Raw genomic sequence first — 26,871 nt, 5'->3', positions numbered from 1 at the left:
AAGTTTAAGAGATTTTAGCACAAATAATTTGCCCAGAAATCAAATCAAAAACAAAAATGTGTTACTGGTTGCTCACTGGACGCTATCTGCTAGTCCAGGGGTTGGCAACATTCTTGGACAGAGTGGCAAAAACACCTGCAACCCCTACTCGGAAGATGTTGGCATGCCACGGGGGAGCCGTGAGGGCTCAATCCTGTGACAGCACAACACGGGCCCCTACTCCACTGCCTGCCCCAACGTATGCGTGCACTTGCCACTAGCAATGAGCCATGCCAAGTCTCCACAGATCCCAGTGCAGCTGCTTGCAGCCTCCCTGCCACCTGCTGTGAGCAGCCTGAGCTCTCTGGTGGGCAGCAGGGGCCTGCCCAGAGACCAGGTCAGCTGTGGCATGCAGCCAGGAGGTGCAAGCGGTTGCACCAGGGCCCTGCAGAGCCCTGGCCTAGCTTGTTGTTGGTGGCAGGTACACATATGCTTCGGGGCAAATGGCAGGGAAAGGCCTGGGCTGTGCTGCCACAACAAGGATCAGGCCACTTGCGGCTCCCCTGCTGTCCACCCCAGATGTGCATGCACCCGTCACCAGTGACAAGCTGGACTGGGGCTCTGCAGCCCCCAGTTCAGCTGTTTGCAGTTTCCTGGCTGCCTGCTAGGGCAGGGCCCTACCACCTCCATGGATCCTGGGCTGCTCACTGCAGGCAGCAGGGAGATGCCGGCAGCTTCACCAGGGTCTGTGGAATCCCATCCCAGCTTGTTGCTGGCAGCAGGTGCAAGCATGCCTCCAGGAGGACACTGGGAGAGCTGCAAGGGACCCGATCCTTCTTGTGGGAGTGCAGGTCCAGCCCCTTCCCCGCTGTCTGCCTTATGATGCATGTGCCAAATCCAGTGCCTTTATGTGCCTCATTGGCATGCATGCCAGGGGTTGCCGATCCCTGCGCTAGTCTCCTTGAAAAGATTTCAGTAATCTAACCAGGAAGCACAAACATTACCGTTGGGTGATTAAAAGCACATTGACAAAAGTAATGTCAAAGCAGTCAAAAGAACAGTTCACAAACAACCAGTAGACTGAAGATATGGGCAAATGTACATTTGGCACTGCTGCAAGAGCAGAATATTTCAGGACAGATGCTAATTGGGGGTGTAGAGCAGCTGTTGCGTTCTAATGGTTATTATGCCTGCGCAAGCTGTGAGTGATGAAAACGTAGCAAAACTGCTCCGAATTTAACCCTGGATGAAGCAGTGCTAAAGTTGGGACTTTTGCTACATCTATCTCTCTCCCAGCTTTGGCACACATACCCATTAAAACAGGGGTCAGTAAAACATGGCCTGTGGGCTGAATGTAGCCTACCAGCTGATTGGATCCAGCCCACAGAGGGCATTTGCCAAATGACTGGATCTGGCCCATGGCTGCCCCGACCAAACTCCACATGGGGCTGAGCCTGGCCTGGGGCAGTGAGCGCTGAGCTCCTGCCCGTGCTCACTGGCCACAGCACACAGAATCATGGAAAATTAGGGTTGGAAGAAGCCTCAGGATGCTATCTAGTCCAACCTCCTGCTCAAAGCAGGACCATCACCAACTATATCATCCCAGCCAAGGTTTGTCTAGCCGGGTCTTAAAAACCACAACTTCTCTGGGTAACCTGGTACAGTGTTTTACTAGTCTCCTAGTGAGAAAATTCTTCCTAATATCTAATCTAAACTTCCCTTGCTGCAACTTGAGATCATTGTTCCTTGCTCAACATATTCCTCCTTGCATCTTTCACCAATGAGAACAGTCTAGCTCCATCCTTTTTTGAATCCCCCTTTAGGTAGTTGAAGGCTGCTATTAAATCCCCTCTCAGTCTTCTCTTCTAGAGTAAAGCCCAGTTCCCACAGCATCTCCTCATAAGTCATGTCCCCTAGCCCCTAAACGATTTTTGCTGGCCTCCGCTGGACTCCCTCCAACTTGTCCACATCCTTTCTGTAGTGGGGGCCCAAAACTGAACATAGTACTCCAGATGTGGCCTCACTGACATCCTGAATAGAGGGGAATAATCACTTCCCTTAACCTGCTGGCCACACTCCTACCAATACAGCCCAGTATGTCATTAGCCTTCTTGCCAACAAGGGCACACTGTTGGCTCATATTCAGTTTATTGTCCACTGTAACCACTAGGTCCTTTTCTGCAGAGCTGCTGCCCAGCCGATCAGCCCCCAGCCCATACCGGTACATAGGATTGTTCCATCTTAAGTGCAGAACTTTCCATTTGTCCCTGTTGAACCTCATGAGATTCCTTTTGGCCCAATCCTCCAATCTGTCTAGGTCACTGAGCAGGAGCAGCTGCTGCTGGAAGTGAGGGGAAATGCTGTACCAAGACAGGTCCAGCTAGTAAGCTGTGCATGGTGGGCAGGGTGGGGCCAGCAGGCATGAATGGGAGCGTGTCACAGGCTGTCCCAGGTGACAGCCAGTGGGGCTTGGCCACACGCGGAGTACAAGACTGCACTACCTGGACAAGTTCTGCCATCCCCCCCGCCCCTTGCTCACCACCCTCAGCCAGCTCCCAGGACCTAATGCCCAAGCAGTACCCCACCCCCACACATGTGAACATGCCCCCCACACTACACCCTCAGGGCAGGGGCATGCAAGGAGCAGATTGCCTATCCAGCTGCTGAACACCACTCCCTGACTGCCTATGACTCCATCCTACATAGAGAGTTTTGGTGAATTGTCTGGGCACGACTGGGGGCTTATACAGCTCACAGCAGCTCATCAAAACTTGGTATGTGGCTCCTGGGCCCAAGTAATCACTCACCCCTGCATTAGCATGTAATAGTCACTGCATAGTTCTGAGTAAGAGTTCCTTCTCCCTTTTGAAACAGCTCCAAATGCACATTTGTCCATACCTGGATACTTACTTATAATTAATGTATCTGAAGAAAATTCTCTTTTGTTCGCACATAATTCACAAAATCTAAAAAGGAATTAAGTTCATAAGAAAATACTCATCATACTTAATAAAAGGGCCCAACTAGCTGTAGGCTGTCTGAACTGAGGTGATTCAACTGCTGTCCTGACAAGCTGCAGATGCAGCAAACTGTTTTTTGCAAGACAAACAGGGTCAAGCAGTATCCATTCCCAGAGTCAGTTTTTCAGAGTGAGCATTAGCTGTGCAATAGGAAGAATGCTTCTGGTTTTTACAGAAAGAAAGTTATGTGAGCTATCATATATACTACACACCGTATGAAAGCCAGAGAAAATGCTGTGTTTGCTCATTCTGTTTCATACGCCATATTTTAAATGATTTTAATATCACCATTTTAACTCTCCTAGGTTTGCATTTTTGTGCCCGTAGCTTATTGGAGGGTGATAGCAATAAAGTGAGTGTGACTTAATTTCCTATTTTATATGTAAATAAGAAAAATTCATGTAGATGACAGATGCAAGCCTAAGTGATTATATAACCATATGCAACCTGTGTTCTAACCAACTCTCTTTAGTACATGAAAACCCAGACTTGACTGCTGTTGTAAAATAGGCTGCTTTGTCTTAAGTTTTTCACAATATGTTAAAGAGACAGTAGAGAAGAAAATAGGCTACTTGGATTTCTCCATTAGTTACAATATTAGAATACTTGGAAAATAATATATATTGAGTAACAAGTACAGAGATGTGGTGTTCATTTGAATAGACTTGCTTACATATTTAACTTAGGGAACTAATTGGCATACTGAGAAAACTCTTTCAAAGATTTGTGCCACGCTTATTACAGTGGCAGTACAGTTAACAGATATCTGTGCCTTTACCAAGACATTTTTATAATAGTCATATGATCCTGTAAGATCAATGGAAGCAGAAGATACTCAGTATTTTTCTGGGAAGGGGCCAGAAAGACATATCCCATTAAGGTAGACCACAGCAATTTTGGAAAATAACAGAAACATTTAACTTTGTACATCTGTGTGTTCAACAGGTATCCAAGAAAGCAAAATTACTTTAAGCTACTATACTACTTCTCTTAAACTACTAAGGATTAAGGACTCTCCTAACATCTGGCATATACCATATACCCCTTGAAGACTGCTTTAATTTCCATCTGGGTGTTTATGACTTCATTCTGCCTACTAAGAACCACAGGGATTGGCAACTCCTGTGTACCACTGTCTCCAAGAATGTTCCCTGCATCAATAGCTAAGAGGGAGGTGGCATGAGATAGGCATTATGGTATACCAACTACACTGGCTTAACCCCAGGAGGACTTTCCCTCATGAAAGGGGAATCAGCTGATTAAGCTGCCTTTACAGTTGCTTTGACCACCAAAACAGCACAAAGCAGCTGTCTTAATCCCAGGCATCTGTCCTTCAGCCTTCTGCTTTAGTGGAAGGTTCTGTTCTCCAGCAAGTTTGCACTTTTACGACAATTTCAGTTGAACAGACAGCACTGAAAATAAAACAGGTAACTGTGAACGTAATAATTACAAAATGGCAAGAAATGTAACCTGTCACTCAAAATAAAGAATAAAGCAAAAGTTTCAATAAAATTAAGCAAAACTGCCTATCTGTGATTTATATGCACCCACAAATATTTACTTCATTTTGTGTTGCTCATTTGTTGTCTCAGCTCTACCTAGAAGGCTGATTTAATAACCCCTGAATTTACTTGCAAAGGCAAGTTTGGATCACAAGCAATAAAACATCTCTGTGTATGCTTCACATGACTTTTAAAAAAGGACATTTAGCAAATGGATTAAAAAAAAACAGGAAGAATTCTTCACTGGTCAGTCAGAAAGATCAAATCTAGGCAAAGTGTAATAACTAGGGTTGCTGTGAAGCAGCTTACCCAGATTATTATGGTAATAAGTTGTCAAATTTATGAAGGGTTGGTTATGAAGAATATTGTTTGATTTAACATGAACTAGAAATAATGTCTCAGAGCCATGAACAGTAGTTCTGAAGAGCAAGAGTATACCTGGGTGCACATACATGGAACAGATCCTCCCTTCACTAATCAGTACAGGTATTCTTATATTTTGCTTTTTTAGACACCACAGATTCACTAAGGAATAAACTACCTCAAATTTCCTGTGGAATAGGAGTGTTCATATAGTAAGTTATCACAGCACAGCTGATATGCTCTTAAATTCACAGCATTGCTTACTTTGGGGTAACTCACTCATGTACCCACACCCTTATACTTGCAGGTCAGTCAGCTCTGTCTTGAAATAACAGAAGTATTGAAAAATAAAAATGTAACTGGTTTATCCTAATCTTACCAGCAAAGAATTTCAAGGTAAAACAGAGCCCTTAACATACGTATTGAGGAAGTAATCTTTTGCTCACTAACTTTTGCTGCTCTATTAGAAGCACTGGGCCACATTACACCATTCCTTGAAAAAAAAATCTTCAGAAAAATAGGGAAATGGAAGGCTGGAAATGCAAAGAGATAAAGTGGCACACTGATACTAGGATAGAAGGAATCTCAGAGCTTGTATGCACAAGGAAGTTAGGTCACAGTTACCTAGGGTGTGGATCTAGTGCTTGAGCTACTCTGCATTCAGAATAGACACAACCAGGGTGCTCAACCCCAAATCCAGCCCACGGGGCCATGGCAACTGGCCTGTGGGGCTTCCCGTGGTTTGGACATTTCATGGCACAGGAGTAATGGTAACTAACATGGCCACCTCTCCCCTGCTATCAAATTTCTAAGCACCCCAGCAGCCGGATTGTGACCACCACAAAATGATGCCATGTGGATGGATTGGGCCCCAGCTGCGCCTGCTCTGCACACCAGATCAGGCCCTCTTGCCAGATTTGGCCCATAAAACTTGGTACTGTCCATCAAGCCAGTAGGGCTAAAAGGTTGGGTGCCACTAGGTGTGAGGCATATGTGCAGTGTAGCTAGTACCCAGTAACTTCAAACTCCAGATGACTGCATTAACTTCCCTACAGAGAAGCCATAAGGAACAATTAGGCAGGCATCCTATATAAACATACAGGTCAAAAATCACCAGCAAATTGTAACAATGTATTTTATTAAATTAGGTGAGTTAAAAGAAAACTACCTGGCCTCCTTCTGTAAATAAAGGTCTTCACATTTCATACTTCATCATATGCCTGTGCTATGAGAGCGTCCAATATGACTTCAGGCACCTATAGTCTATTACTGCTTATACATTAAAAAAAAAATACACTAGAGAAATCTAACCATCTGATGGATTCCCATTCTATACGTCAGCTAAGTGCTTCAGCAGAGTTGGACTACCACAGATGGAAGATAGCTTGCTGACTCTTCTCTGAGAAAAATCCTGCATCCTCATCAGGAGCTTTAAATGCTCCACATCTGACCACTGAGCCTTCGTCTTCAGGGGAAGGGAGTCCACAAAGAATTAGAAGCACACTGATACATTAAAAATAAATTTAAAATGTCAAAATGGTGGCTCAGGAGCGAGGTCCCATGGTAGCGTTAGAAATTTTAAAGCTGTCATTTGGATTTTAATGCTTTGAAGCTTCTTTGAACGTGTGAAAGAAGCTTGCAAAACTTCCAACACAGCTAAAAGTAATGTGTTCCTCCCTCATCAGAGGACTACTGATAAATGTAATTAGATCTGCACATATTATATCAATGCACACCGATTCATTGTGTGAATATGTGCGTGGGTTTGTATGTAATGTATGTATATATACAATGTTAATCAAAGACATATTTTTAGACATGTTAATAGTTCCTTTTGGATACCCTCAAAAACACTGTGAAAGATGATCAAATCACATAGTGACTCTGTAGTGCAGTGGTTCTCAAAGTTTTTTTTTTTTTTTGGAATCGAGGCACCCCTCTGTAATTTTTGTGAACTGAGTGCCACCCAATTTTGAAAACTAAATATAGATATTGCAGTGATTATTTTCGTGGCTAGAGGCCTGGTCCTGGGTCTGGGGGATTGTCCAGACAGGGACAAGCCTGAGCCTGCATTTATCAGCTTATTTCCTCACACCTCACTTATCTCCTCCATACCCTAGTTGGGAATCACTGTTCTAGAGATTCAGCTTAACATTCTACGGTATGTATATTTGCTGGTAACCTCAATACTAAAAGTCCAATTTTGAGGGAGGGGGAAAGATAAGACCTGGATTTAATAAATAATGAGCAAATCAGGATTAAAGAGAACATCGTGCTCAAGGTTCTTTTCCCAGATTTGCAGGTTAGCTGTGGATCATCTTACTTTTCACTAAACTAAGTGCTGGGTGACAAACAGCTCTCCATACATTCATATCCTTTTTCATAGCAGAACTGTAGATTTTAATCTAGTTTAATCTACTTTCACTGACCATTGCTTGGAAGAATCACTTCAAGTTTTTCTTAGATGAGAGTTAAACAAACAAATGGATGGGACAAATTGCACAATAACCACAATAACCACGTCAGGTGTGTTAGCACCTTTTACCTGACAAGTCAAAACTGTAAGACATGCTAAGTGGCCGCATTGCTGGAAAAAAAGAAAAAAACAACAAAAAGAAAATAATTCAGCTATTAGGAAAACAGAGAAGTAACAAAAAGAAAAGATTAGCTCCATTTAAATAATTTTGGATTCCAGTGCACAGTTTAGCATAAATCCAAAATGTGTCAGAGACGCTTTTTTCTTTACTGTGGAAAAGATGCAAGTGTGAACAGCATCAGTGGGATGTGCAAATACATAGCTGTAGAATACCATTTCTGGAATACAATAAAACCAAAATCCAACTTAAGAAATAAATATCTTGAAAACCAGAAGTTAAAGTTTTTATCTAAAATAACATTTACAAATGACAAATCATAACTGACAGAAAAAAAAAAGTAAAAGGTACAAAGCCATATTCACACAAGTTTCAGTGACCCAAAAGAAAGATTTGTAATTTTTGGAAGCTTAATCTCCCATGATTATAATTAAACTAATAAAGAGAGGCATTCAAACCAAGTTTAGTCACTAGCCCCTTAAAAAAAAAAAAAAAAGATGAAAACCTAACAAATGGGAAATGACTAAATCATGGTCTTTTAGTTTGCCTTACACTACACAAATATATACTATTGTGGAAATAAATTTAACCAGGCCCCTAACTTGACTAAGAAAAGAGACAGAGACCAGAGGTGCTGATACTGCGTATTTCAGCTAAGATAAGAAAATCCTGCATGCCTTGTTTTTGTCTTGATATATTACCCTGTGTATGGATGTTAGGTTTGTTTTTTTTTCTCTGAGAACCAGAAACTGATAACCGTTCCTATAAGCACGATGTTTCTTTTTCTTTACGTAAACTGCCTGTATGTCTGTGGGTCAGATCAGTGATTTATTTTCCAAGGTCATATTTTTTTTCTCTCTCTCTGTCTTAAGTATAAATACGCCTGTAAGCTTACAGAGTTTGAGAAATCCTTTGAAACAGACAAGTGGGTGATTCCCCTTGCTGTATGGAATTCTCCCTGTGATCCCAGTATAGCCCTAAATAAAGGCTGGCTGGCTCTGGCAGTTCTGATTCAACCACAACGCGAAGTCTGATTTCTTCTACACTATCCTCTCCTTGACAGTTATGTTTAAATTAAGAAGTCAAAGGTTCATTTGGCCTGGAAAGTTCATATGACTAATGAAATGAGACATCTGTCTTGTTACAAGCACGTGGTCTGCCACACTTAAACACAGCTTGGTTAGTGCATTTATTTTTGACAAAAATATATATCTGGCTCCAATCTCAAACATGAATTACCAATTGTACTAAATTGGTACATTATCTAACATTCATTAGAAACGAGGATGAGACCAAATTCATTGTGATTTGCAACACAAATGCTTATACTTTAACTGTAAGAGTAATCAAGCCAGTCAGCCCCAACATTAAGAATAATCAAAAGGAGAAAAAATAAACATACCAGCTAAGCAACATAATCTGCACCTACTTGCTTGCTTAATTTGTCAATTTGTTAAAAATGCAGGTTGTCATAAATGGATCTGGCAAACATATACCCTTTAAGCTAACTGATGTTAAAAAGGGCTCATTAATGGGAGTCAGTGACAGTAATATACAGTAGGTGCTTGAGCCAGAGCCAAGAAACGTGGGAGCAGAAGCGCTTCAGGTTCAAGAGTAAACAAACCAGATGTTATACTAGTTACAGAAAGAACCCCTAAATACTATATATTCAAATTATGTTCACTCTTAATTAAGAGACATGTATTTTAATTAATTTTTTGCTGGGAGTTCCCAATCCCAAATTTAAAATAAAGCAAATCTCTGTAAAACAAAACATAGAAGGGAAGACCTGGTTCCTCCCAAGGCTACATTAGCTCCACTTGTTCATGTAAAAAATAAACCCACCCTTTTAATTAAAAATAAATACTTTCTAAGCCTCTTTTCCTGACATTTTATTTAGACTTGTTAGCTTAAGCCACTCAGTTGTATTTGTCATTCTTTTATTGCACATTTCCTATCTAGAATTAGTTATAGTCTGGTTGTAGAAATTAATTGACATATTGCAACCAGTGGTGGAAACAGAATAACAACTGGAGTTGTACAATATACCTTGTACTTTAATTGGATTCCTCTCAAGACCTTTTCTATTTTCACTGTTATGGTATTATCAAAGACATCCACCTTGATGATTTAACTGGATTAGCCATACTCATCTCTCCCTTCTCTGTTCTTCCATTTAGATTATAAATCCTAAACCTTATTACCTTATTATTTCATTACTAAATTACATGCAACACTTATCTGTAAGCCTGATCCATTTCTAGCTTTCTAAATGTACTAGCCATTTTCTCATCCCAATTCTATCGTATATAAGTGAATTTTGCTCCTAAGAAAATACAAAGATTTCAAATAGTTTGTCAGTGTCATTGGGAAAAAAAAGGAAAAAAATGGCATACTTCAAAATAAGAAGCAACTCCCTCTAAACGAGTCAAAAGGTATTTTTCCGTTCTTTATGCTGGTGACAAATAAACATTTGTATAGCTGTTTCAGCAAAACTTTTCTAGTTTTTTAAATAAACTCTAAAACATCACCCATTCATCTCTCAAAAAGTTCTAAAAAGCTGGAAGAAGATAGCCATGGTTCCAAAAATTAAAAACTACTTTTTAATTTGAAAAGTAGTTACTGGAGCACTTTTATATTGAATCCAAGTCCCTCACCCCAAAATCTAGGTACTAATGGTCTGAAATTTGGAATTGCTTTTGGAATTTAAAAATCTATCTTTAAAATTCTGATTTGATCTAAAGGTGTGAACTTGCTCCCTCTGTAAGGACACAGTACAGTTCTGAGACAAAGAACACTGTATACATTAAAAGTTAAATGTTTACATACTGAAGCAGTGAAAATAAAACCTCTCACGATTCTGCTGAGCTTTCAGGCTTTCAAATAGAAAAAAGTAAGTCTGAAAAAATAAACACCTAGGAGGTCTGTCAACCATAAATCAAATCCCAAATAGGATCCAGATGGTCCACAAAAATCACTGCCAAGAACATCCTGTTGTTCAAATGGTACCCAAACTTTACCAATATAGTGTATTTACTTGACTATAAGACAATTCTGAATATAACATGACCCACCAATTATGACATTCTATATATGGAAAACTTATAAATTTGTTGTAATTTTCCAGGCATATAATTATTGGAGGTTGGCCTTGAATTTGTTAAACCCGTTCTGCCCTGCAGGTTTGTCTCACCGACCTCCTGGAACCAAAGATGGGCATTTGAGGTCCCAAAAAATGTGTCCCTGAAAATCTCCGCGGACGTTTCCTAGAAGTTTTGAGTCGATGGCACCCAGTTACAGCAGGGAAAATAAATGTGGGGGGCAGGGAGGAGGGAGGGGAGAGAATCAGATCCTCTACCTTGTCCGCTACCCCTCACTCGGATCTTCTTCCCCCTGCAACTCCTTCCCTACCTTCCCCCTGCAATGTCTTCCCCCTGCAGCACTTTCTCCATCCCTGCTCTCCCTGAGGATGTGGAAATGAGGGACACGTTTGAAAATACTGACTCTGACATAAACATAACTCTATGAATTTGCATATAGAGAAATTACTACAGATTCTCACAGACTTGATTCATCCATAATGAATGGATTTTATCTTTTTTGAAACTGCTGCAAGCTTTACCTTTTGACCTTTTTTGAAACTGCACAGCTACTCCATAAAAACACTCTGAAGCAGTGCTTTCGTACCTACTTATATATAGTACAATTTTTTTAAAGTAAAATTTTCATGTTCCAAACCAAATCCGAGAAATCAATTCCAAATCCATGAGTCATTCAAAAACTATATGTGGCCCTTCTACCAGCAAATATCTTCTACCCCTGCCTGGGGCTTCAGATGCTTCCAAATCCTTTGGCAGGCGTCCTACATGTGGGCCCAAGCCCGGAGACTTGGGGTTTGGATGCCCCCAACTTTCACTTGCCCTCAGTTGTATGGCCACAGGAGCAAGCTGAGGAGAAGTCTCTCATTTCCATAAAGTGGGCATATAGCCAAGATCTTCCCACTGGAAGAGAAAGTGGGAGATGATGCCTTACTTAGGTCAACGTACTACCTCTTGCCGAGAAAGCGGTTTTCCTCTGCAACTATGGAAGCTGCCTTTATGCATGAGTTTAGTCCAAAGCCAAAAGGCTTATAATTTACCATGTAGTTTACTGGACTGTACCCCAGCATAGTCAACAGTGTTTCAAGGCATGGTGAACCCACAGCTAAGCAGTGATCAGTATACCCTCCACAAAATATCCATGTGCTAATTACCCGTCTCCCCATTCATGACTGGAACCATGTGTTCTTGTCACAAGTCCTCGGATGCTCCAAAAATTGCCCTGTGCTTCATCTGCCTATAAATCTGGTCTGGCTCCACCTCATGGGGTTCAGGACCACAATAATCATAGTGACAGGCTGAGAGATGAGGTGAAAGAGGGATTCTGGGTGAAGTGTTTGAGGCCCTGTTTGGTGATGTTTACCAAATATTTAAAGCTGGTGAAGAAATAGGAATCACTGGAAATGAGAAAGAAAGGTGCAGCTCAGTTGTGGGTGTGAAGAGGAAGTTGAAATATATTCAATGTAGCGACTCACCATGACCTGAAAAAGAGCTGGTGCTAAGGGAGACTGAGTATGCTGGGCACTATTGTACGTCTTGTTCAGATGGGTTGCATTAACCCATCCTTGTTGTAAGTTTCCATTAGGATGTTTGCATAATATGGACCACGTGTTTTAGAGTCATGTTCAGTATTGGCTAAGTTTTATCATAGTTGGTTTCCATTACTGAGCACATACTGCTTTTGGCACCAGTTTAATGACAAACAATGTATTTAATGAGATTTCCTTATGTGAGAATATAAAATGAGGGGCTTGTTTCCTCCATACTTATTTGAGGGAAAAACCTTGTCTTGTATCTAAATAAATACGGTAGTAATCACTACTGATTACACCCTAATTGCATTCACTTCTAAACAACTATGCACACATATCCTGTTAAAACAGAATTGCAATTGTAGTTTGTTTCTTTGCCTCTTCAACAGGCTTCCTCTGCACAAATATAGCTCACAAAACTTCCTTGTGATAGGTAAATATTTTAAGAAAAGAAAATGAAAGACAGAGTAGGGCATTTACAACCTCTTTAGCTGTCAGGCTTTACATTAGTTTAATAGTCTTGAATGGTGATTGCTGAAAAATGCGATGTTTCTATTACTTCATAATACAGGGGAGGACAAATTATGGCCCATGAGCTAGATATGGCCCACCAAGAGATTCTGTCCGGCCTGTGGTAGGTCCCTTGGTTAGGCACAGGGGGCAGCCTGGGCTGTAGTGTGTGTGGCCTATTCCATTGTCCCAGCCACACAGCAGGACAGGAGTGGTGTGGCAGCCAGACTTGACATCCTGGCAGCCCCCACCATGATGGCTCACTCTGGCCAGCTGCCATTGCCAGTCCACCCCGTACCCACCACCACGGGCACCAAGTGGAGCATGTCAGGGGGTCTCTATGGAGACTAGCTTGGAGCCCCTGTGGGCAGGGCTCACTTGGCAGGGCAGACAGAATGGGGCTAGGATAGGATCGGATCTGTTCCCTGCACATCCCTGTGACGGGTGCCGGTTCCATGGGCAGGGAAGTGCAAAGAGCAGATCATGACTCTGCCCCAGGCTTTGGCCCCAGCCCCATGGTATAACCCTCCCACAATCCTGGCTTTGGCTTGCTCGTTCCACTCCAACACTGCTCCCTGTCCACCTATGGCCCCATACCATCTGCATGGCCAAGCACATCTTGTGTGTGGGAGTCCCAAACGGTCTTCATGGAGACCCTGCTTGCCTGCTCTGTCCAGCACCACCCCCCTGGGTGCTGGATCAAACAGGCCAGATAGAGTCAATTGCCTCCCCCCACCCCTTATGTGCTGGGTCAGCAAGGACTGCTGTCTTTTGCTGGGGAGCCAGTATTTTATTTTTATTAAGTTTTTTTGGTGATTTTGTGGGTTTCATGGACAATCTCAGATTTCCTGTAGTTTCCACAAAAGTATGAATTAAGTAGGTCCCTCATAATAGGCAACTAATCATTATTTATGTACTGTAGAAGCTAAACACTTTGTTATGTAAATCTTAATCAGTCACTAATTCATAAGTCATACACATGATTATAGAGGGTCCCACTCCATAGCTAATAGAATGAAGCACAATTGTACATCCCAACTGATGCAATACTCTTATCTTTAAATTTCGGCAAAACATAAATAAAAACAAATAATCACTAAAGAATAAAGAGACTAATGAAGTTGACAGCAAAAAATACAGAGAATAAAATGAGTTAAGATCAGATCTAAGAAGTACATCTTACTGCATATTAGGAAAACAAGCTTCTGTTCACATCTATGAGCCAATTTAATGGAATTTCCTCTACCAAACAATAAATGTAATGGCAATTAAATTAGTCTATTTATGACATCAGAAACCTACAGAGATCAGGCTGAATTATACAGTGTCATCTTCTTAAAGCACGGAAATAACGATTTGAACATACTGGAAAAGCCATACGGTCCTAGGAAAGCTTGGAAGATCCGCTGCCTCTATTTTAGCACTCTGCAGAGATTAATAATACTGTTGCCTACATGGGTCACTTTTATATGAGCACTGATGCCCAAGACAGGTGCTAATATGAACAATACACTCACCTAGCCTGCTACGCCTGACCTCATCTGGTGAGACAGGACGCAGCTTTCTTTCTGCCTTGATTTCCTCTAATATCCTTTCATGGAGACTGCGTGGTCGAGGTGGGGTTGGTTTCAGTTTTCTTGCAGAAGCCTTTGGAATTAAAACAGTGACTATTAACGCAAAACATTACTCCCTGGAAGTGATTCCATAAGTGTTCTTTTAAGCAGCAGATTATCTTGAAGTGATTTTACATGCATTCATTTAAAAGACAACCAGAATATTGGAAGGATAATTTTGAAAGCCTCTAAGACAGTGGTTCTCAATGTTTTTAAATTAAAGGCACACCTCGGAAAATGCCAGCTCTTAGGCTTTCTTCGAACATTTTTTCTATTGCAAAGAATGCAACAGCCAGAATGTTTTTGATGCTATGGATTTCTATTTGAAATTTCTGGTCTTGTGTACATCATATTTGTACACCAAACAGTGCTAATATTGTGCAGCACCCTCAAAAGCATCTCACAGCACCCCTGGGTGCACTCTGGTTGAGAATCACTGCTCTGAGACAACATAGTTGCATGCAGATATGGCACTAATATTAATGTAAAGGTTCCATGGTTTTACAACGATCTTCTTACACAGACCTTGTTTTATACATACAAGACAACATTTGTGGTGCAGCACACACATATTTTTGCTACAGCATCATTTTAAAACAAAAGAAATCACAACTATTCTCTGACCACAAGCACATTTTAAAAGCCATACTTTCATTAGGAAGAAACATATTGGATTACATACAGGGTTTAATGGAGGTCGTGATCGGATAAAATCCAGGATTATTTCATGAGCACTCTTTTTTAATCGAGGTGGAATATCACCGTTGACCTGAAAGAAGGAAAATGAAACATGTTTTATGCTCTCCATTCAAATTTGTGCTCTCAAATGAAATCAGATGAACATACTTAACATCCAGAGGGAGCCTTTAGAGTTTTGACACAAACATATTCTAAAATGTGTCATCAGCTCTGAAAAAAGTGATAATCTGTATGCAGGATATAGAAAAGAAATGCTGCATATAAGAGCATTTTAATTTTATAAGCAGATGTAGAATGAATGCAATCACAGTAATGTTAATTACTAATACTTGGGATTTAGTGGTGAAATCAGGGCTTGCAGGAGAACAGAGGGTTCATTACTGCAGAAGTTTGTCAATGCCCTGTTTTGGAGGACAAGATGCAAACAGCTCTTAGCCAACTATTTGAATCCAAGAGAACAACTTGTGATGCTGATAACTTAGCAAATTATTATGCTGTCTCCAATACAGTGGTTCTTAACCTTGTTAGACTCAAAGCACCCTTCAGAAAATGCCACTCCTAGCTTTCACTCATCTCTTGACTACAGAAAAATAACCTGTTTTTCTGGTGCAAGGAACTCAGAAAGACCACAACAGGTCAGAATATTTTTGACACTATGGATTCCTACCTTGTAAACTGTGTGGGTGTTTGCACACTTAAGTGTGATACTTGTGTGGCATCCAATGACATCCTTAAAGGAACCTCATGGAACACCAGGGAGCTGCAGCACTCTGGTTGATGATCACTGCTCTAATATTCTGTTTTCCAGGAAGGTTATCAAGAAGGTTGTGATGAGGCAACTCAGGCATTACATAGATTCCTGATATTTTCATGAGCCCTTTTACATGTGGTTTCTGATTTGGGTATGGGCACTCAGACTGTGCTAGTCCCATTGACTAAAGATCTGTTTCTGGAAACAGGAAAAGATCAAGTGTCCTTTCTCATTCTTTTAGATCAGGGATGGGCAATTATTTTGCCTGGAGGGCACCTTAATGACTTTTGGTGAGTTCCCAAGGGCCACAAGGGTAGCCCCACCCCTTGACAGGTGCCCTGCCCAGAACACCATCTGGGGATGAGAAGTCCTACCCCTTGCCCCCCAAAAGCAATCCTGGGGGGGGGGGGGGGGGAAGGGGGGGGGTTTGCCATCTCGGAACCAGAAAGAAATCATATACTATGAATCAAATATCTACTAGGACATATTTTAATTTTATTTTAAAAAATAGTTTTGTCCTGATTTACATGCATTTGCATAGTGTATATAGAGGTGATTGCATAATAGCTCAAAATAAAGTCTTACTCTTGTATATTGTGTGTGTAAGGGGGGTATGGGATTTGTGTGGTGTGTGGATGGGTTTTGTGGGGGACTGTGGATGTGTGTGTGGGTTAGTATGTGGTATGTGGGGGGTGTGGTCTGTGGGGGTATGGGTGTATATGTGGGTGGGTGTGGCCTTTGAGGAGGGGTGCGTGCGTGTGTTTGTGGGGGTTTTATGGGGTATGTAGGTGTGTGTAGGAGGTGTGGGGGGTGAGAGTTTGTGTAGGGGGTGTCGGGTTTGTGGGGGAAGTGTGGGCCTCCCCTACCACATACCCCTTGCCCCCCATGGCGCATAGCCTCTACTGCCAGTGGCAGCAGCAGCAGGCAATGGGCTCTCAGGACACTCATGGCCCACAATAGGCAGAGCCCCCTGGATGGCACATGGCTCTAGGTGAGTCCCAGGGGCTGCACATGGCATGGAGCTAGCGTGGCTCACTGCTGCATGCTTCTGAACCAAACTGGACTGACTCTGTGCCATCATGTGGGGATCATGGCACTTAAGGCAGGAGTCATGCACCTGTGGGGTGGGCCAGGCTAGCTCTGTGCTTTCACATGGTACTTCCATCACTCTAGTGGGAAACTGAAGATGTCCCCCATGTCTCCAAATCTCAGCAAAAAGTGATGGTATTACTTTAAAATTGCTCCACTCTAAATTTGTCAATGTTTAAAGTCACCTGACTACTTTAAAAAATGCTTTGAAGATTAAACTGAGCTTGCAGATAAAAGATAGACTTTGATAATAAATGTAAATAATCAAGACATGAAAATAAACGATTCAATTAGAAGGGAGTATGACACTTTATGAGATGGAGAGTATTATTTTTAAAGCAATTAATTAAGTATATTTTCCACTTAAAAAAAAAATTGACAGTTTTCAGAAAGCTTCATGGTTTTCACAGTTGAAAATAAGATAAGAAATCTCTCATCTCCAGGCTACTTTTCAAGAGCTGTCAAACTCCAAGTACCCTACACACTGAACTGAATAACAAGCTACCACTGTCCCATCAATAAGGGTTAAAAGCCCAACTATTTCACAGCTGGAAAAACTGAAGCCAAAGATGCATTCAAAGAATTCCTCAAGGTCACAAAGGAAACCTGTGTCAAGGTGACTGACATAGTTAGCAGCAGTAGCAGTAAAAAGCTGAGGAATGGAGAAGGAGCTTGGAGACTTTGGAGGCAGCAGCTGCCAAAGCAGACTGGGAGCCAGGCTACCAGTTGCATTGCCCTATGCTAATGTTTACTCAGAGTGCCCTAAAGAACTTTTGAATTTATCCCAAATGCTTATTTTGGGGGGAAAAGTTTCTAAAATAAAGTCTAAAGAATAACTTTGTACAAACTTCTGTATAAACTGTTGCTGTTAAACAGGTAAAATTAGTAACCTACTGAAGTCATAAGATCCACCAGAAATTTAAACAGTCACACAGTAAAAACAGAGTAAAATTAAAAAGTAATTAAAAATGGCTGCCTGCACTTGCATTCAGTCCATCACCATCAAGTTTCATAAATCTAATTTGTGGCTAAACAGGTTAATTACATACAAGAAAGTTCAGCTATTTACTGAAGGAAATATTGCTTAGCTATAGCACTTACTTATAATAAAAGTGGAGAAGTAGCCACAATTCTATAGAACTCAACTTTAGTAGTTTTGACCTTTACCTTTAAAATAGCTGGAATTCTTATACTATTAAAGATCAATGAAAAACAGAAAACTGCAGTTATTAGTAATTATTACCCCACCTTGCCTTACAATCTGGAGCACCCAAAACATTTCTAAATAAACTGTAAATTAAATCTTCTGTTCTGTTTTCAAAATTCCTTCTGGAGGCACTCAGGCCAATAATACTTTTATTTTGCTAAGGTGTTATATTATGAACCCCCCAAAAGTAATCATTTTACATAAATGAAAGTAATTTACTTTATAATGGCTTTTCACATAATTGTAAGATTTAGGTAACATTCTGTTATAATTATTAATGTTGACTTTGATAGGTACCCATTAATGCTGATAACTCTTACACCTGCTTTGTTAACAATTCTGCCAAGTATCTGTTTTGTCTGACAGGAAGAAAAATAATTTTTCTTCCCCTGGCTGCTTTTCAGTTCAGATTTGGGGTTTTTAATCTTTCCTTCTCCTTTTATATAATAATTATAACAGTCTTCTGATGGGATGATATATATTTAGGTATGATCCATGACAGCCTTCTAAAAGATGCTGTACTGATGAGAACTAAGTGAGCTTGTGCTGATGTGTGAACCTGGCAGGCTTTAGTAAATTTTATTCCATATTAAATTGTATCTTTATTATTGTACAACTTTGTGAATATCTTAAGGCATACTCAGCAATAAAACAAAATTCTCAGAGGAAACATGCAGTAATAACCTAGTTATTTTTTCATTATGAAGATACTAGAAAACCATAGTCAGACAGTCAAATAGTACCACAGATTTTATATCTGCAGCAGATTCTAATCCTAATTTATGTTTAGGTGTGTGCGCCCAAAGATCACTTTAGACAACCTGCCTAGTATTTCACAGCTGAAAGCAGCAGGATAGAACTGGAGGTTTGCAGGCAGACAGGTTTGGATGCCAGGAGGAACAAACATAGCAGGCCTTGAAGGCATGTAATAAAGAAAAACTCTTGAGAAGAAACAGAATTAGTTTAACAGAAGGTGAAGTTGAAGCTAATTTGGTAGAAGCTGAGGATACCCATTCAAACAAAACTACAGCACTCAATAATACATCTATTATGTCCAAAAGTCAAGGCCCACAAGGTTTTATTTTGCAGTGGATGAGATTTTAACACCTAATACAGGCCTCTGAATCAATAAGTTCAGGAAAGATAAGGATGTTATTTGTCTATTTATGCACTTACTTTGGCCCTACCACTATGTACTTTGAACAACAGCATCTGCTGTAAGAAAAACTTAGATCTGATGACTTAAATTCTGCTCCTGACAGGCACAAAGCCTTTCAGTTCACTTGTAATGAACTATTTCTATTCTTAAGGAAACATGTTAATTTACTTGAATGTTTGGGTGCTCAGATTCTTTTCCTTCTAGTTTTTTTTCCCTAAAAATCTTTAGTCTTCTAATAATCCACTGCTTATCTGCTCGAAGCACAGGATTCCATCCCAATCATCAAAAGGAAAAAAATAGATTTGTAGCAGAGTAGAAGCACTTCAACTACTTCAAATACACTACCTTGTATTTGTTTTGCCTTAAGATTTGTGCTAGCTTCCTTCAAGTTCACAAATGTTTTTCCTTGATACAGTATCCATTTGCTACTCAGGCCCTTTGAGTGGCAGGCACCACAGGTGTCCTGCTGCAAGTGAGCACTCAAAGGTGCCTTGCCACACCAACCTTTCTGGCAGGCATGCCCCAAACTAGGCTTTTATACTCCCCAAGTGCTACTCCAATCCTGCCTTGCTCTCCCTTCTGCTTCCTGCCCTCTACTCCATGCCTGATCTGTTGCTCTGCTTTCTGTTTCCTTCCCCATCTGCCACCATGCTGCCTGTCCCATCTCTGACCTGCTGCATGCCACATACAGATGTGGTCTGTATCACTTGTGGCATATGTGCCACAGGTTGTTCACTCCTGCCGCAGACCATACAGTTTCCTAATCTGTACCTTTACGATGTAGATAAATATTCCACAAGTAAACCACTGACATTTGAAGCCTGCCTTCAAGACTCAACTTGTTCTTGGACGTCATAGAAGCACTAGGCTGCACTAACATAATTGTGCCCAAATCAGAATTTATGAGGCTTTTACAGGTGAAGATTTCAAGGGAAAATAATAAAATCCCATACATTATTAATATATGAAACATAAATGGGCCCCTACTGCTCCAGTAAGTCCAGCATGTGATGTATATGCAAACACTTCAGGTTTTCTTCTTTAGGAAATGTCCTCCTACAGCACTTCATTAGCACTAGAGTTTTCAAAGTATCATGGCCTAACATCTTCAAATGAACACATTTAACTTTCCAAAATTATGTTATGATCTGAGAGTAATGTGTCCCCACCATGAAGAGCCTACAAGAATTTCTACTCAGTAGTGAAGAATGGCAGAACATGTTTGGTGTCACTAGGAAGACAGTATAAAATCAATTTGTTCAAGGATATAAAATTTAGGTTCCCTGTCTGCTGCAATTTTTCAGTTCTTGTCACATGAAAATGCAGTGTATAGCATTTACTAGGTTAATTATTTGCTCTAGAATCATTTTCAAACTTTAGGATACAGTTTAAACTAGAATGGAGGCCAATTCTAAAAATTGAAGATAAGCCAAGAAGGACCTTTCATGTTTATATTAATACTGCTCTAACTCTGCGGTGTCCAAAAGGTGACCTACGGGCTGCATCTGGCCCCCAAGGGATCAACCTATGGTCCCCAGGCTCTTTTTCTGGATGCTGCTCCCTCCATTGCTCTTCTTCTACTACTACAGAAATCTCAGGGCTCTCCTGCACTCCTCCAGCTTTCATAGCTACCCTGAGGGAACTCCTGCTTGGAGGGCAGAGGCCAGAGGTGGACCCAAGGGAGTGCACTGGTGCACCTGCAGCCCTGTTTGATTATGTTCCACCCAAAGTTTAAAACTAACTCTCTGGAAGTGGCAGCAGCATTTCTAGTCAGGCGGTGCTGAGGGAGTCAATTACGTCTAAACTCTTCAATCCAGGGGTTTTAATGACCCTCACTTTTTTAATAGTCTTGTTTTTCCACCAATCAAGCTAAACTTTGTTCTGAAATTCTGCTGTCTGTTAGGTGATTCTGGTAACGAAGCTCCCATTTCACAGCCCTGCAGACTGTTTTTAACCAATTCCAGTGAAGTTATCTTTGTTTTTTTATTTTAATCTTAAACTGAATAATACAGCCCTAGGCCCCTAGCATATCAGTAAGGTTTCTAGGTTCATTTTTAACTGGAGTAAAAAAGAAAAGTGTTTTTACATGTGATGATGAATCTCACCCCCTGCACCCCCTTTTCAAAAGTCTAGATCTGCCCATGGCAGAGACCCAGTGTGCTGCAAAGAGAGTGGTGTGGCACAGGTTGCAGTCCAAAAGGGGGAGGGAGGGAAACATGGTGCACTGTAGCAGGGTGCGCCCACAACAGAGGGGACAAGGGGCCTCACACGATGTGACATGCAGCTTGGGGAGGCAGGGGGCACATAGCCAGGGTGCCAACTGTTGTAACTTACCATAACCTTCCTTAAGGTGTAGCGCTTAGATCTAATATCATCCATCAGCATCTCGTAGGGCGTGAGCTGATATTCTATTGGGAGAGGGTTGTACTGACGCTCTTGAACCTTTTTAAGTTTTACACCATTCCGCAAATCTCGCATCACCTGTACCCAAAAACGAGCCTGAAGACACAGGAAACAAATATTGTTATAAATGTCTGCATTCATTACTCCTGAGTACAAAGACAGTTTAACCTAAAAAATGCTGACTCCCCACATCTGAATATCTTTAAACCCATTACATAAAATTGACTGACTTCAACCCCAGCTTGGGCTCACGGTTGCAGTCCGATACACTGACTTTGCTCTGCAGCCTGTTCCTAGCCTCAGCTGCAGCTTCAGCCTGGCAGTGGCAGTGACAGCAGCCCCAGGCTGAGCTCAGACTACCTGCCCCACCATCGCCTGCCTGCCAACACTACTTGCTTCCCTGCTGCTGCTTCCCCAACTGCAGCTGAGGTGAGAAGGTGTGCTGGAGTGGGGGGGGGGGCAAATTATGAATATATATTTTTAATTTCCATATATAGAATCTAGTTTTGGGGGGTTGTCTTAAATTCAAAGTCATACTGGATTCATGTGCACATTGTATCTTAAATTAGAAGAGAAAACAAAAGCTGTGAGTTATTTTGGTTCCTCATTACAGGGAGGTAGGTTGTAGCCATGTTGGTCTAAGGACATAAGCAGACATGGTTCTTTGGGTAAATCTGATATCTTCTATTAGACCAATTCAAAAAGTTGGAAATTTTTTTCTTAGCAAGCTTTTGGGTTTAACCCTGACAAAGGTTTTTAAGCACATAAGCTTGCTAACAATTTTTTTTTCCCCAACTATTTGATCTGGTCTAATAAAGATATTAGATTTACCCAAAGAAACTTGTCTGCCTTTGGTTCCTCATGGATTTTACAAAATCACTTTCTAACTCAGCAAGACTTGCTCTCAGCTCAAGAGATGGGCAAAACTGGAATAGCAGGGATATGACATATAATGAGGAACATATAATGACAGAGCTACATAAGGAATCTGCACAGCATGTTATCATTTTGTTGCGTCTTCCCCACGGAGTTCACATAACTGGCTTTAGCACCGAAACACTATGGGTGCTTACAAATGTGGGAAAAAAACCAAAATGGCACTTTTCTTTCAGCATGTGCCCAGAAGAAGTATCGCATCAGTTTGACCCTGCTAGCCCAGCGTTTGTATAACTCACACGCTTTAGCAGGGCTTTTTGGTGCTTTTATCTAATAGCTTATTTAATAAACTATTAGATTAAAATGCCAAAAAAGTCCCACTGAAGCACAAGCTATACAAATCCTGGGTGAGCTGGGTCAAACTGATGCAATGCCTCTTCCGGTAAAGCACTGGTTTCCACCCTCCACCCCCCAACCCATCCCCCACCTCCCCCGCATCTGTCAGCACCCTATGTAGTTTGTATTTTAGCACATGCAATGTAATATAATAAAAGTTTAACATGTCCATGAGGATCAGTATCTTAGATAGCAAAGCTTAAAGGGAACCTTGACTTCATACATACGTAAGCATCTGTAAAGTTTGAGCATACTGGTGGTAATAGGCAGATACAACAAACAATGAACTAATTAAGAAACAACTACTCATTGTTATTCCTTGGCCCAAAATTATTATTCAGAAATTTTTAGCAAATTTTCAGCAGGTAGAAGTATTGGGAGACTTCTTTAACCACTAAGAAATTTCTCCTATTCAATTGTATTTTGTTCCTTGGGTCACCCATGCCCTTGAACAGCTTCCACAAATTCTTCTTATCCATTTCGCAGGGAGCAGGGTGGGGTGAGGTGCGGGGTAGAACTGAGTCTAACTTCTCTGCATCTGTGCTGCTATGATGTATTGTCAATACAGCCTTTGATTACATTTTGAACTTTTTAATTGCAAGTTCCTTCATGAAAACTTCGCTGAGACGTACTGAATTTCAACCAGAAAAGAGAAAAAACATTTACATGCAAGTTATTTTCCCTGCTACTAATGCGAGTATGGGATATCAGTTGTTTTCCACCATTTCTGTAATTTATAACAGAATTATACCCTGGTTCAATCTCATTGGCTATCTTTGGACCCATAGATCAGAATCATCCTAGACTGACTGTGAGAGACTACAGAAGAAGAATTTGTAACAAATTCTTATAACAGAACCAAAACACTGCATATACTGACTTTTACATAATGTAACTGATGTTAAATAAGCAATTTAAAAACACCAATACTTTTTTAACATGGGAAAATAAAACACTAAAAATTCTGAAAATTTATGATTACTCAGCTACAGACTTACCCAATCAGCATTTTTCAACTCATCAAGGTCTGTGCTGGATTCATCACTCCTTTCTTTGTCCATCTCCTGAATCTTCTTCAGATTCTGTGAATTAAAATAAACTTGTGAACAAGCTGTATAACAGTGATGTACTGAAGCAAAGTAGATAAGATTTTCACAGGCTTCTGCTTGTTACAATGAGCTTTGTTTAGAGTCTGCTCATCTTTGCATATTTTTTATGGTGAATATTCAAAGAAATGCTTTCAGTGTTTACAGGCATTAGCAACACGAAATTTTTTTTTTTCCAATGAAAATGTCCTTTTATTGAAGGTGACTACAACATATAATTCCCTCCATAAACCAATCAAGCCCCACTGTAAAAATAATTAGGTTTCTTCTTGATCCTGTTGTCTGGGGGTGGGGAAGGCTCTTTCAGAACTCTATTGCTTTCATTGTTGTTAGAAACTGTTTTCAACTTCCCAGTCTAAAGTTATTCAAAGCCAAGTTATAGCCATCTATTCTTGTGCCACTGTCATCTTTAACTTAAGTACCTTTACTCCCTCTCTGGTATTTAACCACCCAATGGATTTGTTGACAGTCATTATATGCATTCTCAGCTTGTTTTGCCTAAAACAAACTGTAGGCTGTAAGACAGGCAATGAGCAATAAGCATCAAGACCTGTAAGTCTACATTTCTGTGAAAGCACCAGACTGCATCAGAATATTTGGACTTCTCATCAAGAATGCTACAATTAAATAAGCTCATTAACCAGAAAAATGTAAGGTGCATGGCACCAAATGTGACTAATAATGTACAGGCAATGACACGAGTTTAATATAAATGCTTCTAATGTATAAAAAGAGTAGGGCTGTGCGAAACGGCTGTGTTTCGATTCAGTTTTGGATTCGGCCATTTTGGAGATCAGTGATTCGCTTCAGTGTTTTGGATCATTGTCCTGGTTTGTTTCGGCCAAACCTGTTTCAAACAGGCTGCAAGCTTTGCACAGGCCTACTGCCCAGCTGGGCAGGGCTTGGGTCTAGGGGCTGCAGGGCCCCAGCAGGGAACAGGATGGGGCTGTGGGTGGTTCATCCAGGGAGAGGGCTACTGCCCTCCATGCAGATGTCTGTTCCCCGTCGTGCTGGGTTGTGGGTTTACATACCAAACAGGTCCTTGCAGGCAACACCACAAAGAAACCAAGCTCTCATCTCACAAGATAAGTTCTGAATGTCTCTTCTCATCCTTTTGCAGCTCTTTTCCTAGATGAATCCCCATGCTTTGTATAATGGCATTAATATTTCCTCATCTTTACTGTCAATGCCTCCACTGATATACATCCTCGGATTGCATTTGCATTTTCAGCTAAGTACAGACAGTCAAAAAGCTCAAGGCTGAATCGATTCAATCTTCAAAGGTTTGTCTAAACTGTAAAGAATGAATTGATATGGAAGTAAACAGACATTCACTTTTGATTCCAGAAATGCAGCCACATGCCTGCAGTGGCCCATGCCAGAAGCTAGGGGGTCCGAGAACACGCCTCCCTGCTTGGCTGGAGTAGGCAACTTGGGCTGAGGCTAGCCCACCCCTCCTACAAGGCTGGGTTTTTGAGGGAGGTGCAAAGCATCCTGGGATGCTGGGGGACTGTGAGTTAACTTGAATCTAGAAGGGATCTGGGACAGAAATTCAGTAAACTGATTTAACTTAAATCAGTTAAGGCAGACACTATATCCAACCAGGTTCATCTTAAACTGGTTTCGGCTATTTGGAAACTGGTTAATATGATGATCACCCTCCTCTACTGCAGTGAAATCTGGACTGTCTACTGATGCCACAGGGTCAAATGGGAGGAGAGCTGGACCAGTGCAAGCATCCTCCATGAAGCCACGTCCACCAGCATTGAAGCCTTGCTCTTGAGAAATCAACTCTGATGGATGGCCACTGCATCTGGATGTCTGAGAACCGCCTCCCTCACCAGGATCCTCTTTTTCCAGCTCCCCGCTGGCCAACGCTCAAAGGGCGGCCAAAGAAAACGGTACAAAGACACATTCAATATCGTCCTCAAGCACGGAGGCATCGACATCAATGACAGGGAGAAGCAAGCTACTGACTGTTCAGTGGGGCACTACCTGGTCCACTATGGTGCGCACCACTTTAAGGCCCAAAGACTCGAGGTGGAACAGCAGTGGCAGAGGAAAGAAAAGGAGACCAACCCAGGGCTGCAAATCCCACTCCCTTGTGCAACATGCCCCCATTGCCAAAGAATGTGTGTATCCAGAATCTGGCTCTTCAGTCACCTGAGGGTCCATCAAGCCTGAGGGAAATCATCCTCAACTCTAAGGGACTGCCAACAACTTCTAAGTCTAATGAATTCCCAGATTGTAGCAGAAGTTCTTGTTACTTAATCCTTAAGTACATAAAACTTTTTCCTTTGTACTATTGAAATTCATCTGATTCCCATTATACCAGTTCAAGGTCATTCAGTTCTTTTGTACAACACAATCCTCCTGTGTACTGACTCTCTCTGCTAACTTGGTGTCATCAGCAAATATCCTCAACACATCCTACTTTTGGTGCAAATGTCATTAATTAAAATATTCAATAAAAACAAACCCAAAATAGCTCTTCAATCAATTCTACCAGTAACCTCCCACCAGCCTGATACTTCCCCTTTCAGCAATATTCAACACCATCCCCATTTGAGCCAGTTCCTTTTCCACCTTAACATTTTTTCTAGTGCTCCTCATATTCCTCAAACATGCTAATAGTTTCTTATGCGGCACGGTATCAAATGCTTTGCTGATGTTCAGTCTACACATAATCAGCCTTTGGTAAAACCGTACTGCATCAGTATAAAAGTAGCTTTTATAATACATAGTTACCATCTTTTAATTGAAATTAAATAAACACAGATAATGACAAGAAAACAATCAACTACAAACAGATCTTTTAAAGATAATACAAGTTATAAGATTTGATAATGGTTGTTTGCAAAGTTCATGTATTTTAATTGTAACAAAATATCAAGCTTAAAAGACAAATTTTAAAACATTTTAAAAAGTGTTTTTCTCAACACAGATTAAAGATACTCAATAGTAGTTTAAATTT

The 26,871-nt window shown here is 41.1% G+C and overlaps 1 protein-coding gene across 1 annotated transcript in view; it reads right to left on the bottom strand.

Annotated features, from left to right (window-relative positions):
• SPIRE1 (spire type actin nucleation factor 1) overlaps nt 1-26,871 on the bottom strand; it is a 170,568-nt gene that overhangs the window by 25,730 nt on the left and 117,967 nt on the right. The window contains exons 5-8 of the mRNA XM_019545681.1: nt 23,790-23,873; nt 21,451-21,615; nt 14,894-14,980; nt 14,116-14,245 (exon numbers count right to left, since the gene is read on the bottom strand). Coding sequence (XP_019401226.1) covers nt 14,116-14,245; nt 14,894-14,980; nt 21,451-21,615; nt 23,790-23,873 — 466 coding nt within the window. The remainder of the gene's footprint in view (nt 1-14,115; nt 14,246-14,893; nt 14,981-21,450; nt 21,616-23,789; nt 23,874-26,871) is intronic.

The sequence above is a fragment of the Crocodylus porosus genome, unplaced genomic scaffold (assembly GCF_001723895.1).
Source record: "Crocodylus porosus isolate Cpor-Errol unplaced genomic scaffold, CroPor_comp1, whole genome shotgun sequence".
Taxonomy (NCBI): Eukaryota; Metazoa; Chordata; order Crocodylia; family Crocodylidae; genus Crocodylus; species Crocodylus porosus.
Note: the sequence above shows the minus strand (reverse complement) of the source record. Positions and strands in the feature narration are given on the sequence as shown.